The sequence below is a fragment of the Petromyzon marinus genome, unplaced genomic scaffold, assembly GCF_048934315.1.
Source record: "Petromyzon marinus isolate PM22_M1 ecotype Great Lakes invasive population unplaced genomic scaffold, UKy_Petmar_22M1.pri1.0 PM_Scaffold_90, whole genome shotgun sequence".
Taxonomy (NCBI): Eukaryota; Metazoa; Chordata; class Hyperoartia; order Petromyzontiformes; family Petromyzontidae; genus Petromyzon; species Petromyzon marinus.
In genome coordinates this window covers 10,194-28,315 of record NW_027423700.1, presented here as the reverse complement: position 1 = coordinate 28,315, position 18,122 = coordinate 10,194, and the positions used below count along the sequence as shown (strand labels likewise).

General features: G+C 46.0%; 1 protein-coding gene across 1 annotated transcript; it reads left to right on the top strand.

Annotated features, from left to right (window-relative positions):
• Window positions 1-745: 745 nt before the first annotated feature.
• Window positions 746-17,576, top strand: LOC142923939 (exosome complex exonuclease RRP44-like). The gene is made up of 5 exons (XM_076064960.1): window positions 746-843; window positions 10,792-10,960; window positions 11,483-11,638; window positions 13,215-13,337; window positions 15,347-17,576. Exons 1-5 carry the CDS (start codon window positions 746-748, stop codon window positions 15,422-15,424), a joined length of 624 nt encoding a protein of 207 aa, XP_075921075.1. The 3' UTR covers window positions 15,425-17,576.
• Window positions 17,577-18,122: the final 546 nt, after the last annotated feature.

The following is an 18,122-nucleotide window of genomic DNA, read 5'->3' as shown; positions in this document are numbered from 1 at the left end:
ATCATAAGACATGTGATTGAAAGTTAACAATAGCGACATATATAACATATATTACTAAACCTAGCATCCTTCGCTAGCTGCTTGAGTCAATCCATAATAGCAGGAGTAACAATTATGTATGTTGATTAACTGCGAATAACCCAATCAATAACAGATATCCATTGTAATTTACATCAATACATTACCCCCCCCCGTCTTCGTATCGGATCTGCTTACAAGCGACGACGTCACATTTATCCCCCGTCTACGTCTATTAAAGACCGAAACAGGGGAAGGATTTCACCACAACTCTGGCTATCACCTGACGAGGCGGGTTGTTGTTGTAGTTACAGGCGAAACGTCACGGTACTTGAATTGTAAATGTTGTGGGTTTACTCTCCAACACACCGATGTGCTGAAACAGTCACTAATTGGCATGTTTTGTTTACGTGACAAACTTGACTAAGATTTACGCGATCTAACCCAAACAAACAAAAACACCCTCTAATAAGTAAATATTTGTATTAATTCCACGAATGGACCTTGGCCTGGGACTGTGCGGATTGAGAAGTTATGGATGCAGCTTCTGTTTGTCCTGCCATCAGAATGACCAACAAATAAATAAATAATACACACGGATTGGTGACTACAGTACTAGACCCCCAGTGCTTTTATATTTAAAAGTGTATGTGCTTTGTGGTTGCTTTATTGCGCATGTTGTTCATAGTGTGTAACACTTGTTTGAACGCAGGTGATGGGGTTGTCCATGTTGGGTGTCATTACAGGCAAAAACAAGCAGCAGTACGAAGACCAGGACGCCGTGGCCGACCATGAGGACGGAAATTGGCCTCGCCCGGTCACAACGTACGACAGCAGTACAGGTTTCCCTCCACACATGCACACACCTACGAGTTTCCCACTACAGAGACGAAGATCCCCCATATTGCCTTAACAGACTGTTGTGGCAAGTGCTGTTCGCAAGCACCAATGAAGGTCGGCATGGTATACCAGGGGGTAGGTGGCCAACACCACACCCGGCCGCCTTTGTCTCCCAAGTGGTGACGTATACACACACCGCTCCAGGTATTCATTTGAGATTGAATCGACCCAGGACCAGTTCAGATAAATAATCGTTATTGGTGTTGGCCATGAGCGGGACTCCAACTCGCATGTTTGCGGGGTTCGGAGCGTAGCGTACTATCACTGCGTCACTGCTACCCTCACATAACGCACACAGAAACAACACACAGGGACCCACACGCACGGACACACAGGGGCCTGCTCAACATTGAAATGTGCAGCCCTTGTGTGGCGGCCTGCATTGAATTGGGCGTTCATCTCGTCACCCATACAAAAGGTCTCGACACAATCAATGGCAGTCCCCCTTGCCCTGCCTGGCACGCACATCGGGCCAGTCACCCCACGCACAGCGTACACAACGTGCGCGTCGCGTATGCCAAATCAAGAGTCGTCCCCGAGTGTCCGGCAAATTGGACCGACTATCCCGGGCCCCGCGCTTCGGGGGAGGCCCCACGTGTAGACATCAGTGTCACATGTAATGCTTCCGGTTTAGTTTGAAGGCATCGGGGGGGGGCCCACGCACCCCCTATGGACGGCCCTGGTCAAAGCACACGGCAGCGCGGAGCACGCGCGTCACGCGCACGGGCCACGTGCGTCACGGGTACGTGACATCTACAAGGCAAGCACCTGCATCGTGTGGTCATCACTTGTAAGGCATGCCCTTTGTGCATGGGACGTGCGTAGTGTGTGCAACACGTGGCACATGTATGTCACACATGCGCATCGCAATGTGATGTCATGTGTACGTGGACATTTGAATCGCATGTAGCTGTCTGGTGGGCAGGACGGATCTACGCGTGGGCAAGTAAGGGGGTGGCTGAGTAAGACTGATACGGAGACACGTCAAGCCACACACTCACCACACACTCACCGGTACACTCACACACACCACATTCACCGCACACTCACTTACCGGCACACTCGCACACTGGCACTCACTGCACACTCACACACCGCACACTCACCACGCACTCGCTTACCGGCACACTGACTGCACATTCACACACACTCACCGCTCTCACCACGCACTCACTTACCGGCACACTGACTGCACATTCACACTCACACACCGCACACTCACCACGCACTCACCGGCACACTGACTGCACATTCACACACACTCAGCGCTCTCACCACGCACTCACTTACCGGCACACTGACTGCACATTCACACACACTCACCGCACACTCACTTACCAACACTCTGACTGCACATTCACACACACCGCACTCACACCGCATTCACACACACTCACACACACTCACACCGCACTCATTCACTCACACACACTCACTCACACACACTCACACAAATTTACACACACTCACCACACACTCACACACACTCACCGGCACACTCGTGTGCAAGCACACTAGTGAGCTTCCACAAGATGTGCTGCACTTTAGTGAGGCCACACACCAGCAGGTTTACACATCAGTGAGCTTACACACTAGTGTGCACACACACAGTCGTAAGCTTACAGATTAGATAGCGTACACACCAGCTCACCGGTGAGGTGAGCTACACACTGGTGAGTTAACACACCCACCTGTTCACGTGCGCAAAGCTCTTAACCCTAAACCTAACATATCCCAAATGCCATGGCTAAAGTTATTTTACACACGCACGTCCATACACGCATGCGCATATGAAGGCACGCATGCACACATACGTGCACACAAAACACATGCACGCACATGTTTAAACATATACAATTCCATGGCGTTGGACTTGAGACTCCCAGAAGTGGAATCAGGACTCCTGAGTGTGCGATATAGCTCAGTGGGCCTTACTTGGTAAAATTTAAATAATTAATTTAGTTTCAGGATGTAGGGTTCTGAAGATATTTCATCTTTCAGTCCTTTCTGACCGTTTGAGTGTGGGTGAGTGAGTGACAACTACTTATGCATTTTTTGTTATTACAAATACAAGCATTTCCATATATTGACATGAAATGTATTAACTCTGGAAGATGATGGTGATACAGGTGGTGGGTAGCGGTAGTGTAGCGTTTAGCACGCTGCGCTACGAACCCGGCGACCCGAGTTAAATTCTCGCTCATGCGCAACGCAGGTAACGACTCTCTGAACCAGTCATGGGCCTCCCCTAGGTCGACTCAGCCTCAAATGAGTACTTGGTGTGGTGTAAACATCACTACTGGGGAGACAAAGGCGGCCGGGCGTGGTGTTGGCCACCCACCCCTCGTGGGCCATGCTGGCCTTCACAGGTACGTGCTTACAGCACTTGCCCCAATAGTCTATTCGGGCTATACGGGGAGTCTTTGCTTTGGTGGTGATAATACAGATGGTGATTGATTATACAGATGGTTAGGATGATGATAATGATACATTTGGTGATGATGGTGGTGATGATGGGACTGTAAGAGTGGTCCTTGAAGATATTTACTGTGTAATATTAAGACACACTAATATAAATGTAATCATTAAAGCACAATATATAACACTTGTAATTTCTGTTGAAAGCATGTGCTTTTAATGGTCATGTGTATTTGTACGTGGTTGTGCATGAATGCACGTGTTTTTATTTTCTGTATTAGGTGCTTGACGACAGCCCTTGGCCCAACAGTCTATATTGGTTGTATAGGAAATCTTTGTGTTTTGATTTACGAATGTTCCATTCACGAAATGTAGTGAAAACGAAATTGACAAATTAAGGATACTTTTCGACTTACAAAATAGAATTTCAGCGGAAACAATATATCACATGGCACGCGCCATGAGATCATCAAGCAAGAAGCTGTCATCCATTCACGACAGTGTCACGGTATCCCCATAGTGCAAAAGCAACGCCTCGTCACCTCTCCAGTCATTCCAACATGCAGATCTTTTGGTGAGTTCCTTGAAGATGTTAATTATTTTTGTTTTAAATTGATTATTATTCAACCGTTGTAATATTTGTTCTCTATTATTTTTTGCATTGTGAAATATTGGTGTTTATTTTGGGTTTATAGTAGAAATGACTGTCTGAAACACATCGCAAGTTTTTCGTATTCAATTAATGGGAAAAGCCATTCCGATTTGCGATATTTTGTTTTACGGGCGTTTTTAGAAGAACGCATCCCTTTCGTAAGTAGAGGCATACATGTACAGGAATCCATTGCCAACCGCTAATTTACCAACCACGAAATTTTAGTAAACACGGATTGACTACTGGACACCTGTTTACTAACCACGAGCATCTCGCTTTGAGTATTCGCGAGTCGCGCCGAGTAGTGAAATCAAAACAACACGATGTACCTTATGGGGGGGGGGGGGGTTCTTGTATTTGTTCTTGTATTTGTACGAGCTGTTGTTTGTTTATGTTACCGATGTTTACTGGGAGCGTTAGTGCAGCGGGTTAGCGAGCTGTACTATAAAGCCATAAATCCTGGTATAATTTCTGCTCATGGCCAACACCAGTGGCAATTATCTGAACCATTCCTGGACCTACCCTCGGCCTCAAATGAGTACTTGGTGCATTGTGAAAACATCAGCACTGGCAGAGACAAACCCCATATGCTGTGCTGGCCTGCATAAGTGCTCATAACGGCACTTACCCAACAGTCTGTTACATGGGGGGATCTTAGTCTTGGCGTGTAAGTGAGAGTTTGTGGACTTTGCATGTTCTTCCCCTGTTGTGCACGCGTTTTCTCAGGGTTCTCAGCTTTCAAAAAAGAACAACCAATTCTAACTGTAAGATATTACCTGCAAATTACTTAAACAAGGATTACACACCGTGGCAACATCGCCCCCTTCTGTGAAAGCTGGACAGGACCCTCCTGCAAAAGAGTGAGACTTCTCTGAATAAACAAATGTAGCACGGCAATCTTTGAGATAATAAAAAAAAAACTATTCACCCCTAGAGTGGACAAGGTAGCGAGGGTGATCCTAGCAAGCGAGGGAGCTGTACTCAGACGGAACGGACGACGGCTCCCAGCCGACCTCTTCGCCTTTGTCGATCTTGTCATCGTTGGAGGCCGGTCTCAGCTCTGCGAGGATCGCCTCAAACTTGGGGTGCTCTAACGGCGCGTGGCTCCAGCAGCGGTGCATCACCTTGCGGCTGTGGGGCGAGGGGACGGTGCAGTGAGGGTGCGAGGAAGGCGAATCGCGTACAAGCTCGGACTGCGCTTTCACCTCTTCCAGTGTGCGTTCGTTCTCAGAATGGTTGAATGAGTGCCGATGATGTTAATGACGTCACAGAGGGGGATGAAGGGGGTCAGGTGGCGAGGGGGGTGAGGGGGGGGGTGAGTAGGTAGAGGGTCATGAAGGCATAAAATATCTACAGAATGGATTCACACAGCGGCGTCTAAATGCCACTGCATCTCCATACGTAGTGCAGAAACACTGATCATGTTTATCTTGTAGAGAGAGAAGCAGTCTGTGGGTCTCTACAGTGAGGGAAAAAAGTATTTCATCCCCTGCTGATTTTGTACGTTTGCCCACTGACAAAGAAATGATCAGTCTATCATTTTAATTGTAGGTTTATTTGAACAGTGAGAGACAGAATAACAACAAAAAATCCAGAAAAACGCATGTCAAAACATGACTTAGTACTTGGTGGCTAAACCCTTGTTGGAAATCACAGAGGTCAGACGTTTCTTGTAGTTGGCCACCAGGTTTGCACACATCTCAGGAGGGATTTTGTCCCACTCCTCTTTGCAGATCTTCTCCAAGTCATTAAGGTTTCGAGGCTGACGTTTGGCAACGCGAACCTTCAGCTCCCTCCACAGATTTTCTATGGGATTAAGGTCTGGAGACTGGCTAGGCCACTCCAGGACCTTAATGTGTTTCTTCTTGAGCCACTCCTTTGTTGCCTTGGCCGTGTGTTTTTGGTTATTGTCATGCTGGAATACCCATCCACGACCCATTTTCAATGCCCTGGCTGAGGGAAGGAGGTTCTCACCCAAGATTTGATGGTACATGGCCCCGTCCATCGTCCCTTTGATGCGGTGAAGTTGTCCTGTCCCCTTAGCAGAAAAACACCCCCAAAGCATAATGTTTCCACCTCCATGCTTGACGGTGGGGATTGTGTTCTTGGGGTCATAGGCAGCATTCCTCCTCCTCCAAACACGGCGAGTTGAGTTGATGCCAAAGAGCTCCATTTTGGTCTCATCTGACCACAACACTTTCACCCAGTTGTCCTCTGAATCATTCAGATGTTCATTGGCAGGGAAAAAAGTATTTGATCCCCTGCTGATTTTGTACGTTTGCCCACTGACAAAGAAATGATGAGTCTATATTTTTAATGGTAGGTTAATTTGAACAGTGAGAGACAGAATAACAACAAAAAAATCCAGAAAAATGCATGTCAAAAATGTTATAAATTAATTTGCATTTTAATGAGGGAAATAAGTATTTGACCCCCTCTCAATCAGAAAGATTTCTGGCTCCCAGGTGTCTTTTATACAGGTAACGAGCCGAGGTTAGGAGCACACTCTTAAAGGGAGTGCTCCTAATCTCAGCTTGTTACCTGTATAAAAGACACCTGTCCACAGAAGCAATCAATCAATCAGATTCCAAACTCTCCACCATGGCCAAGACCAAAGAGCTCTTCAAGGATGTCGGACAAGATTGTAGACCTACACAAGGCTGGAATGGGCTACAAGACCATTGCCAAGCAGCTTGGTGAGAGGTGAGAAGAGTTAAAGCGATTATTCGCAAATGGAAGAAACACAAAAGAACGGTCAATCTCCCTTGGTCTGGGGCTCCATGCAAGATCTCACCTCGTGGAGTTGCAATGATCATGAGAACGGTGAGGTCGTGGATGGGTATTCCAGCATGACAATGACCCAAAACACACGGCCAAGGCAACAAAGGAGGGGCTCAAGAAGAAGCACATTAAGGTCCTGGAGTAGCCTAGCCAGTCTCCAGACCTTAATCCCATGGAAAATCTGTGGAGGGAGCGGAAGGTTCGAGTTGCCAAACGTCAGCCTCGAAACCTTAATGACTTGGAGAAGATCTGCAAAGAGGAGTGGGACAAAATCCCTCCTGAGATGTGTGCAAACCTGGTGGCCAACTACAAGAAACGTCTGACCTCTGTGATTGCCAATAAGGGTTTTGCCACCAAGTGCAGAGGGGTCAAATACGTATTTCCTTCATTATAATGCAAATCAATTCATAACATTTTTGACATGCATTTTTCTGGATTTTGTTATTCTGTCTCTCACTGTTCAAATAAACCTACCATTAAAAATATAGACTGATCATTTCTTTGTCAGTGGGCAAACGTACAAAATCAGCAGGGGATCAAATACTTTTTTCCCTCAATGTATATGTGCTTTCTTGAGCAGGGGGACCTTGCGTGCGCTGCAGGATTTCAGTCCTTAACGGCGTAGTGTGTTACCAATTGTTTTCTTGGTGACTATGGTCCCAGCTGCCTTGAGATCATTGACAAGATCCTCCCGTGTAGTTCTGGGCTGATTCCTCACCGTTCTCATGATCATTGCAATTCCACGAGGTGAGATCTTGCATGGAGCCCCAGGCCGAGGGAGATTGACAGTTCTTTTGTGTTTCTTCCATGATGCGCACCAACTGTTGTCACCTTCTCACCAAGCTGCTTGGCAATGGTCTTGTAGCCCATTCCAGCCTTGTGTAGGTCTATAATCTTGTCCCTGACATCCTTGGAGAGCTCTTTGGTCTTGGCCATGGTGGAGAGTTTGGAATCTGATTGATTGATTGCGTCTGTGGACAGGTGTCTTTTATACAGGTAGCAAGCTGAGATTAGGAGCACTCCCTTTAAGAGTGTGCTCATAATCTCAGCTCGTTACCTGTATAAAAGACACCTGGGAGCCGCTTTCTGATTGAGAGGGGGTCAAATACTTATTTCCCTCATTAAAATGCAAATCAATTTATACCATTTTTGACATGCGTTTTTCCGGATTTTTTTGTTGTTTTTCTGTCTCTCACTGTTCAAATAAACCTACCATTAAAATTATAGACTGATAATTTCTTTGTCAGTGGGCAAACGTACAAAATCAGCAGGGGATCGAATACTTTTTTCCCTCATTGTATGTGAGGAGTCTGTGGGTCGCAACAGCACGTACGTCTGGAAGTAGGACATTCCAGACTAAGAGGGTTCATAATGGCCGTGTCAACGAGACTGAACCAGCCAGCACAACTCACTGCTAATAACACATCACATAATTCACCCTTAAGCAATTGTTCAATCAATTAATTAAATCACTACAATTAAAATCAAAGAATATCCCAGAACAAACACTTCGCACTCTCCTCCGTCAGCCACCTGCATCGACAATAGAAACGCATCAGTCCAGCAGTGGATAAAACCTGGTGTGGGAGGTATGGGGGGGCGGCTTACACTTGTGGTGGACAGCAGGGGGGTGGCTGCATGCAGTAGCCATCGCAGATCAAGCGGTAGAACTTGTCATTGATTGCCATGCACCAGGGTAAGGGGCCTCTCCTACACCCACACATATCACACACCGAGCGGTACACACGTCACACCGAGGAGCACGCACGTCACACACCGAGCAGGTTGCACAGGTCTCCTTTATCAAGACAAACGTGGAGCAGATTACAACTACAACTCTTCTACGCCTGTCACAATGCCCCCCTCTCCCCCCCCCCCCCCCCAGTTTATGGGGGGGCGTGGGCCTCACTCCCCCCTTCGCGTCAGCCCCCCCTAATAAATGGTCCGGTTGCATTGGGAATGCACCACTCGAATGACGTGCAGTCCCGTGGCGCACTGTAACGGGCTCGTGATTTACTCAATAAAATTCAACGTAAAAAAATAAAAACGATCCCAAGACATTATTTAAAATAATGTATGGCCATCGTGTGTCAGCATCACAGGCGAAAATTGGCATGTAAAAAAAAACTTCACTGCGACTCACTCAATTGGGATTGCTCGCAGCAAACAGCACTTGACCTGCTTACAGGTTAGGTGCTGAATAACCGTGTGTCACACAGAGAACAGTTGCCACTGAGGCTGCCCTTTTCAAATGCTTGAGATGAGATGTGATTATCGCGTGTAAATGTACACACTAAAATAACGAAAAAATTATAAGCGAACTATTATCGTTTCAGGTGGCAGGGTGGTGCAGCGGTGATCTTTGACCCTCGCAACAAGAAGGGCCTTGGTTAATGATCCGACTGGCACTTTGCGGAGTTTTCTACGTTCTCACCTTTGTTCTGTATGGGTTATCCAGTTTGCTCACATAGCTAGAAAACACACAATCACAATGTAACTGGGTATTGGCCAAGCATCCCAATGCTAAAGTTACCTGCAAATTACTTCATTGGGATGACACTCGGCAGCAGAGCCGGATGATGGCATTGCTGGGGCCCTATGCCATTGTCAAGTTTAAGAGGCCCCTTCTATGAATGCCTGTATATTTTTGTCAGCAGAATGAAAATAACTGCTTTGGAGAGTCTTTTTTTCTCACCGATCTTTATTTATTAAGCAATTATGTTAAAACTCGAAACCTCGTGTCCATTTCTTGTTTCGTATTTAGAGATCCCCCCCCTCTCTTAATGCGAGGCCCTAAGCTGCAAGTGTGGCCGGTCTGAGCTCGCCTGTGATGAATCACACGTCTAATTGTGCACTCTAATTTTCTATGGGTGGCCAGGAGAATTTATTATTATTTAAGTGAATGCAATGGTGATCAGGGGATTGGATCCAGAGCCCCACGTACACAGTAGAGTACAAGGGAACGCCCACAATACAGATTTGAGCTGACCTGCGGATTGAGAAATTGAACTGTTTTGTGACGTGGAGGGTGTTTCTGACCGCTATTATGACCGACCCGTCCCGACGGGAGGAGAGATGACAGGGTGGACCGGCTGCATGAGCTTACTCTCCGGCACTGCACAGCACAACATCGCCTCCCTACTGCAAAAATACTCGGCAGGACCCTCCTGAAAATGAAAGTCTTCGGAATCAGTGAGGCCTGTCCTTGGGAGGACAGGCGTAGTCTTGGTCGTCACAAGCGAACATTTGTTTCTCCACATGAATTTGTATCCCCGGGTTACCATCAGGGCTGGGCGCTGCAAGCTTAGCTTCTGAGATCTGATGAGACTGGCCGTTTTTTAAAAGGTAATTTCGGCATCTGGAGCCCAAGCATGCAACAACTTTATGCAACTTCTTGGTTATTTTGATAAAGTCACGTAGAATGGAAATAAAATAATAAAAATAAAACATAATAAAAAATAAAATTCTCACGACGTTTCTGCCAAAACACAAGTAGCCTTCTTCAGGTGAAGGAACAGAACTGTCGGGACAACAGCGCTTCAATAACTGCTGCTAAGATTCCCAGCGTCTTTTAAGCTAGGTGGGAGAGGTAAAGCGCCTTGACAAAGGAGTTTACATATCAAACAGGAGAATTTAGCATTGAAATAGCTGTGTTAAAGTGTTGGATCATCAGGGTGTTAAAGTCAGAAATAAACATGTAACTGGAAGATTAGCATGATGTTAATGTGAGGGATTAGCATGTGACTGGTCACGGAAATAGCTATGTTAAAGTCAAATTTTCCATCTCATCACAGCGTTAAATCTATCTGAGTCATTGTTTGCGTAGCTTTCTGGTGGATCGTGAAACCCGCTGAGATCCACCAGAATGAATCGCGGTGCTTGGTGGATTAATACCGCTGCTCCGTTGGCATCTCGTGGCCATACCGCAGCCTGTATCTACTGTAAATTTAATCTTCATATTAAATAGAGGCTACAACAAATGTGAATATTGTTGTTGTTGTTGTCTCCCTGTACCGTTACAGATACTCGGATGTGATTGTGCACCGGCTGCTGGCCGTGTGCGTGGGCGCCGACCCCACGTACCCGGCGCTCACCGACAAGCAGAAGCAGCAGCAGCTCTGCAACAACCTCAACTACCGCCACAACATGGCGCAGTACGCCCAACGCTCGTCTGTAGCTTTCCACACGCAGGTGGGAGGCGGAAGTGTGGGCCACGTGGAGCTCGCACGGCGTGTGCTTAGGCACCTGATAATGCGTCCATTCGTCTCTTGAAAACCATTTTTAAGGTCACGAAAGCAGGCATCGTATTGTGCGTGTAGTAAGAATCAATTGTTTTCTATTCGCACGCTTACGTGTGGTGGTTGCGTGGCTGTACTGGTTGGCTACACTTGACATTGCTTTTCAGCATTCTTCTGTGTTTGCTGAAAAACCTAGTCACTTGGCACATTTGCCCATGATGTGACAACTTTATTTGATTGGCTCTGTCAGGTGATGGAGGATTATAGTCAATACAATTGACATTGTACCTTCACGATTGAACTCAAAATAATCCCCATGACATGATGCCAATAGCACAACTGGAATAAATTAGCGGGGGGATGCGGAAAAATACCTTAAATTTTGTTAACTAATTATGGGCTTGGTAAGTGATGCGCGTGTGTCTGCTCTTGGCCACGTAGCGGTGATTAACGGCTGTTGTTGTTGTGCTCTCAGTTGTTCTTCAAGAGCAAGGGAGTGGTGAGCGAAGAGGGCTTCGTGCTGTTTGTGCGCAAGAACGCCGTGGTGGTGCTCATTCCCAAGTACGGCTTGGAGGGGACGGTTTTCTTTGACTCCAAAGATCTCAAGCTCAACGTTACCTTCGACGAGGAGGTAGGGCATGTGTTCACTTAACCGGGAGGCATTGGCATTTCCCGAACGGCTGAATTCTGCATTTAAACCCAGGACTGGCTTAATGCACTGGGACCCAAGCCCCCTGACCATCTCTCTACGATTAGGTTTCTATCAGACACACAGACACTTGGTTTAAGGTGGAAGAACGCAGTGAGATACGAAGCTCCGTTTTTTTTGCCATTTGGCAGTGTGGACTATTACAGAGGAAGTTACACCGGGGGATACATTAGAGCCGGATGGCTCACAGGGCTATACCAAAATAAACTGAAACTGAATTAAATGATGTAAATGCGTTTCAAATATAAAACGGTCACAATTAAATATGCTTTGGAAATAACTGCCATGACGGAGCCCGTATTGTCACGGAGAGGACATCACATTAAAAATACAGTAAAATCCCTCAGATCCGGAAGAATTAGAGAGAAAATCTAATGCTTTCTGTAAACAATGAGAAACTCGAAGGGCAGAAAATTACTTGTAGAATAAAAAAACAAATGAGGGAAATAGTAGTTGATGCAAAAAGTGATCTCTAGATGGCAAAAAGCACATTTGTGACCAGTGGATCCGGTCCTTTCCAGCATGCCTTGCATGCCGCATTACATTGTCACTCTGCGTGGATAATGCACACAGCCTAATTTGGACCAGAAGCTCAAAAGGGTCAACATTTGCAGCCATATTTTAGGTATGTTCTTAACTGCAATTGTACACTCCATATAACCTAAGGGGGGTTGCATCTACTCCTTAATGATGGCTAAATAAGGCTTTAAAATTCCTTGGCTGGCCCGCACATCACGATCCCTCGGTTGGCTTGGTCATTGCAGCCATCGGCTTCTCATGCCTGGTTTTCAGCTCGCGGTGAGGTGGCCCAAGCAGTATTGCATTCGCTGTGTGTTGTGGAGGTTTGCGTTTCAAACTCGGTGGCCACTCCGGTTAATACTGTGGTGTGTATTAAGCGTAAAATATTTACAGGCCATCCGCTTTAACAGTGGACGTTAAAAGATCCTGTAACGTTATTCGTGTGCCAGCATCATGGTCCAAGGTTGGCAAATTACATGCAAATTACTTACTTGGGGAGCACATATCAATCGTTCGTCTCCTTTTACAAAAACGTAGCAGTGACCTTGAATGCAAACGTTTTGAGAATCAGTGAGGCTTTTCTGAGTGACCCATGTAATTGTATGAATAATAACGTTGGGTTTACGTCAATCCGTGCTTGTATGCAGGGCACTTGGCAGAGAGCAGTCAGCGGTAGTGTAGCGGTTAGCGTTCTGTGCTACGATCCTGGCGACTTGGGTTCGATTCCTTCGCATGGTCAACACCAGTGATGATTATCTGAACCAGTCCTGGGCCTCCCCTAGGTTGACTCGGAACTCAATTGAATGCCTGGTGCGGTGTGTAAACATCGCCACTGGGGAGACAAAGGCGGACGAGCATGGCGCCGGCGACCCACCCCCTTGTGTGCCGTGCCGGCCTTCATCTGTGCTCCTCGCCAACAGCACTTGCCCCAACAGTCTGTTAAGGCTACATTGGAGATATGTCTTTGTGTTTTGTGTAGGGCCCCACGCTGTGCGTGGAGGGCATCGCGCTGAACATGTTCGACCGCGTGTGCGTGCGCGTGTCGCTGGATTCGTCCAACCTGCAGCACCAGCGGATCCGCATGCACCTCGTCCGCCCGGAGGTACTCACCGTGCGGCGCGACGCGCAACCTCGGAATACCACCGATTTGTATTGTGACCATGCTGCTGTTGCTGCTTGCTGCGCCAGCAGTAGTGCACAAAAAACAAACGCTCGCCGCATCGGAACGTCAGCGGGCCGAAAATTAATGACACAAGCCACAGCATAGCGCTTGTTGCCATGCAACCCAAACTGTGGGACCGTATAGCAAACCCATAGAGACACAGAGATACATAGGAGATACAGAGAGACCCATTATGATTCCTGGAGATTCATCGAGACTCATACAGATACATAGCAGTGCATTAAAAACAAGCTACTGTACGATTGTGGCCATGCAACCCAAACTATGGACCACATTTTACACCACTGTAGTCTGCGCTCCTTCAATGGAGGGGGTGGCAAGATGACACAAACTCTCTCCTGAGGCTCTCCCGTGGCTATCAGACCCATCTATTGGCATTTAGCCCCTGAACGTAATACCCTTATAACACAGGAATAAAATATAAACTCTGGTCTTGGATGGAAAAAATATATGTATAGCTAGCATTTTGAGCTGCAGTCTGTTGTCCTATACCTCCTGTAACTGGCAAATTGGATATAACGCGATGATGAATGTATGAAGGAACGCATTTTTTGTATAACGCGGATCCGAACTGGATATAACTCGGTTGAATGAATGGAACTACGTCGCGCGAGTAGGAATAAGCGGTTGTAACGGCTGCCTCGGCGTAGCATCACACAAGGCGGGATGCTGCTGGATGCTTCTAGATGCTACCCACGTTCCTTAGTCTTTGTTCAGCCTGTTTAACGCATCTCACGCGTTATTGCGGACTGCGATTTACCCCATATAATATATATTATTTATTATATCACGATTTTTCCAAAACGCGGTGTTCTTGAGGTACGCAAATACCGTATTATAGAACAGACTGTATATCCAAAGACTATGGGACACTATCCCTACCTATATCAGTTGTGACTGTCCGTGTGTTTAAATCCAGCTTGAAAATGTCGTTATTAATTGGCTTTTCCTGGATTCTGATTGGTTATTACTGTGAGGGATATCATTATGATTAGCTTTTATTGCATTTTGCATGCTGTGTAAAGTGTCAGTTTCACTGTCATTGTTTTTATCGGATTTTACTTTATTTCTATTGGCTTGTATCTATACTTGAGTAGTTTTTTTAATGTCCAGTGCTTTTTTGAGATATTTCGATATGCAAGGTGCTGTATAAAATAGATTTTTATTATGGCCCTAGTTCATTGCACAAGAAGGGCCATTATCTGAAACGTGACCTATTTAAATGATCGTTTGGGGCTGTTGTTGATGAATGCGAGTTCTCAAGATACCAAGCTAAGTCAGGGTGTGGGAGCCTTGGTAGATATCAGATTTCTTAACAAAACTCCATGAGTCTGTTCTGCATGGGTTTCCTCCGGGTTCTCTGGTTTCCTCCCATATCTAAAAATAAGCATGCGTTGAAACTGGTATTAAGGTAGTTTACGTATCGCCATGGGCGGCAGGGTGGCACATTGGTAAACCCTTGCGTCTTGCAGCAAGAAAACTGGGTTTGATTCCCAACTAGAGTGTGTTACTGTGTGGAGTTGTCATCTTCTCTCCCCCTGTTCCTCAAAAGTCTTCAGACTTGGCGACGTTTTTCAGTGTTAATAAGTGTAATAATAACGTATCACTTCTGTTGGAAATACTCGCATGTGTGTGTGTGAGAGCATTGGTGTAGTGGTTAGCACGCTGCGCTATGAACCCGGCAACCAAATTCCCACTCACCGCCAACACCAGTGAGGATTATCTGAACTGCTGTTTTGCCTACCCAAGGTCAACCCTTTCTTAAATAAGTACCTGGTGCAGTGTGTAAACATCAGCACTGGGGAGAGGTGTTGGCCACTTACCCCCTCGTGGGCCATGCCGCCTAACAGCAGCACAGTCTGTTAAAGGCTTATTTGGGTGACTATCTTTGTTGTACGTTTGTGCCATTTGTGTGTCCGATGTCACAGATTCCAGGCTACAACCCTGCGAAGTCCACCCCATGGGTCTCGCCTTCTCCCCGGCCTAAGAAACCCAGACAGCACTAGTGTATCGTGGATGCGGTGTCAACAAGATGTCGGAGGAGGTGCATGAGTGGGCACACACTCTGGGTTTTACATCTGCAGAGTTAATTAAGTGTACATTGTGCTCGCAAGCAGAGGTGAACAATTGAAAAAAAAAGCAGTGGCGGTTATGAGAAATGCTACCCTGAAGTAACAGACGGTTTGCACTCTGAACTTGCAATCCAGAGGTCACCGGTTCTTCGTTCTCCTGTCGCAGCGGTTCAAATGGTAGTGCAATTTTTTTTTAAATTTAGAATTTTTACCATGCCAACCAGTACAATCAGCCAATTAAGGTGTATACGCGTCAAGATGTATGAAATGTTTAGGATATCTTATGCCCCACTTCTTTGCCAGCCAAGATACTGACCCCCTTGTGATGAAGGTGATTTCACAAAAATATTGGTTACTGAATCGGTGGTGTTTATTGACTAACGGAACAGTGTCCAACCCACAAAGCACTGTGATCCATTCTGGTATATCTCAACATGTTCCGTGATCTACCAGCAATATATGACCAACAGTTACCCGGATGGATTTAACCGACTAATGGAACACTGTAGACATGCCAAGTGATAGTGCGATCTATTGGTTTAAAATATATATTATTAATCCATTAATTCTTAGTCGGGGATTTTGTTTTGCCATCTGCTATAACAAGAATTGCTTTATATTAGAGGTGTTTATTCCTATTTGTCCCGAGATCCACAATCAAAATCTTTTGCGATCATCCACCCATGGATCGCGATTCACATATCGGCTACCACTGATCTAACAGTTGAAAACCAGTTTAACACGTAGGCTTTCGCGACCAATATCCATAACACAGGTTTTTTGGGTTAGATCGCGTAATAAATATTTAAATGTGTCGGTAAACCCGCCACCACCCGACACAGCCAATTCGAAAGGTTTGTCACATTAACAGAACGTGCCAATTCGTTACTAGTAACATCACACCGGTGTCTTGGAGAGCAAAGCCACAACATTTACAATCTGAGTACAATGTTTCACCAGTAATTACAACCAGCTTCATCAGGCGACAGCCAGATTCGTGGATAATCCTCGTCCCTTAATGCGCATGCATAATGTATGTGGATTAACATATAAATAACCCAATCGGCAATGGATACCCGTAGTCATATGCATTCATTGATTCCCCTCCCAATTCGCGAAAGAAGTGCTCACAAGTGATGGCTGTCGCCTGATGAAGCTAGTTAGTGCTGGCGAAATGTTGTACTTAGATTGTAAATGGTGTGGCTTTGCTCTCCAACACACTGGTGGACTGTACTAGTAACGAATTGACATGTTCTCTTTACGTGACAAACCTTACTAATTGGCTGTCGGGTGGTGGTGGGTTTAACAACACATTTATATATTTAAACGATCTAACCCATAAAACGTGTATTATAGTTGAAAACCTAGAATTGTGCCAGGTTTGGCCTGTCGGAGTGGGCCATTAGGGTGGCCACTCGGAGGGCAAAGCTCTGGGGAATCCGAGCAAGAGCTTCGAAGTATGATTGTGCACGGTGACACCCGCAGGGGTCTCGTGATGGATGGCAAATGGAAGATTTTTTTATCGCGAGAGGATTCCCTGCAAGGGATGTTAGGTTACTTATTCTTGTGAGGATGCCATTTACTGTATGAATGGGCAGCGGTCAGCTGCATAGAACAGAGTATACAATTCCCCGAGCTGTTGCTATTTAAATCGTCGGTTTAACGGAGAATTTCACTTCAGGTTTTTTTACACAGCTGCCCCACCTCTCATCAGACTCTGTGCAATCACACAAGGAATGTTTTTGGAAAAAATGTCGATGTCAGAAAATTTTAAGGTTTAATCGTTTACAAATGCGCATTTCGTTACAGCTTCTCTTGTCCTTTAGACGTGCAAAGATAATTTCTGACAAAATATTGACACGTTTTCAAATTGTTTCGTAATTGGTTATAACTTTGCTCACGTATATACAGTACTTGGGCAATAATTCTAAGCTCCTGGAGTAGTGGTAAAGATTTAAGCGAGTTGATGTCTTTGCGACTTTGTGTAAATGTGTTTAACATTTTTTAGCTGAATCGTATATTTACATGGATGTACACATGAGTTATACGCGTTTATATACAAAATTAAACCGATTTATTTTCCATGCATCTTCTGTTATTTTGGTTACTTTAAGCTACGTTTTCCACTGCTGGATGAACATCTCGTCACGTGATGTTGGATGTCAGGTTTAGTTTGACCATACTTCACCATGCTGGTCACTGTTGGATGATAATAATGTCCACTTGCAATGCACCACCGCGCAGTATTCACTCACCTTCGAATCGAGTCCTGCACCGCCGTTTCACATGCAAATTTGATTCTCAATCCCTGGGCCAACTTGCTCCTGATTAGCATGCGATTTGCCACATTTCGATCTCGGAGGTGATTAAATGCGCCGGCTTCCAGGCTTGTTGAGCCGTTCAGAGCCCAATTAACGAAAATTGTTGCCAAAGCAAAAGCGTGAGCTCGAATGTTTGTCCGTGTTCTTTTCAAACCACCAGTCGAACGCCGGCCTCTGCCCACTCCGACCGTGCGGAGGCCCTGGCCGTCGGGGAGGCCCTCATGGTGCCTCACGGCAAACGTGGGGCCCGGGTGGGCGCGTCGACGGTTGATCGCGTACAGGCGGTGCAACTCCCACAAATGAAACATCAC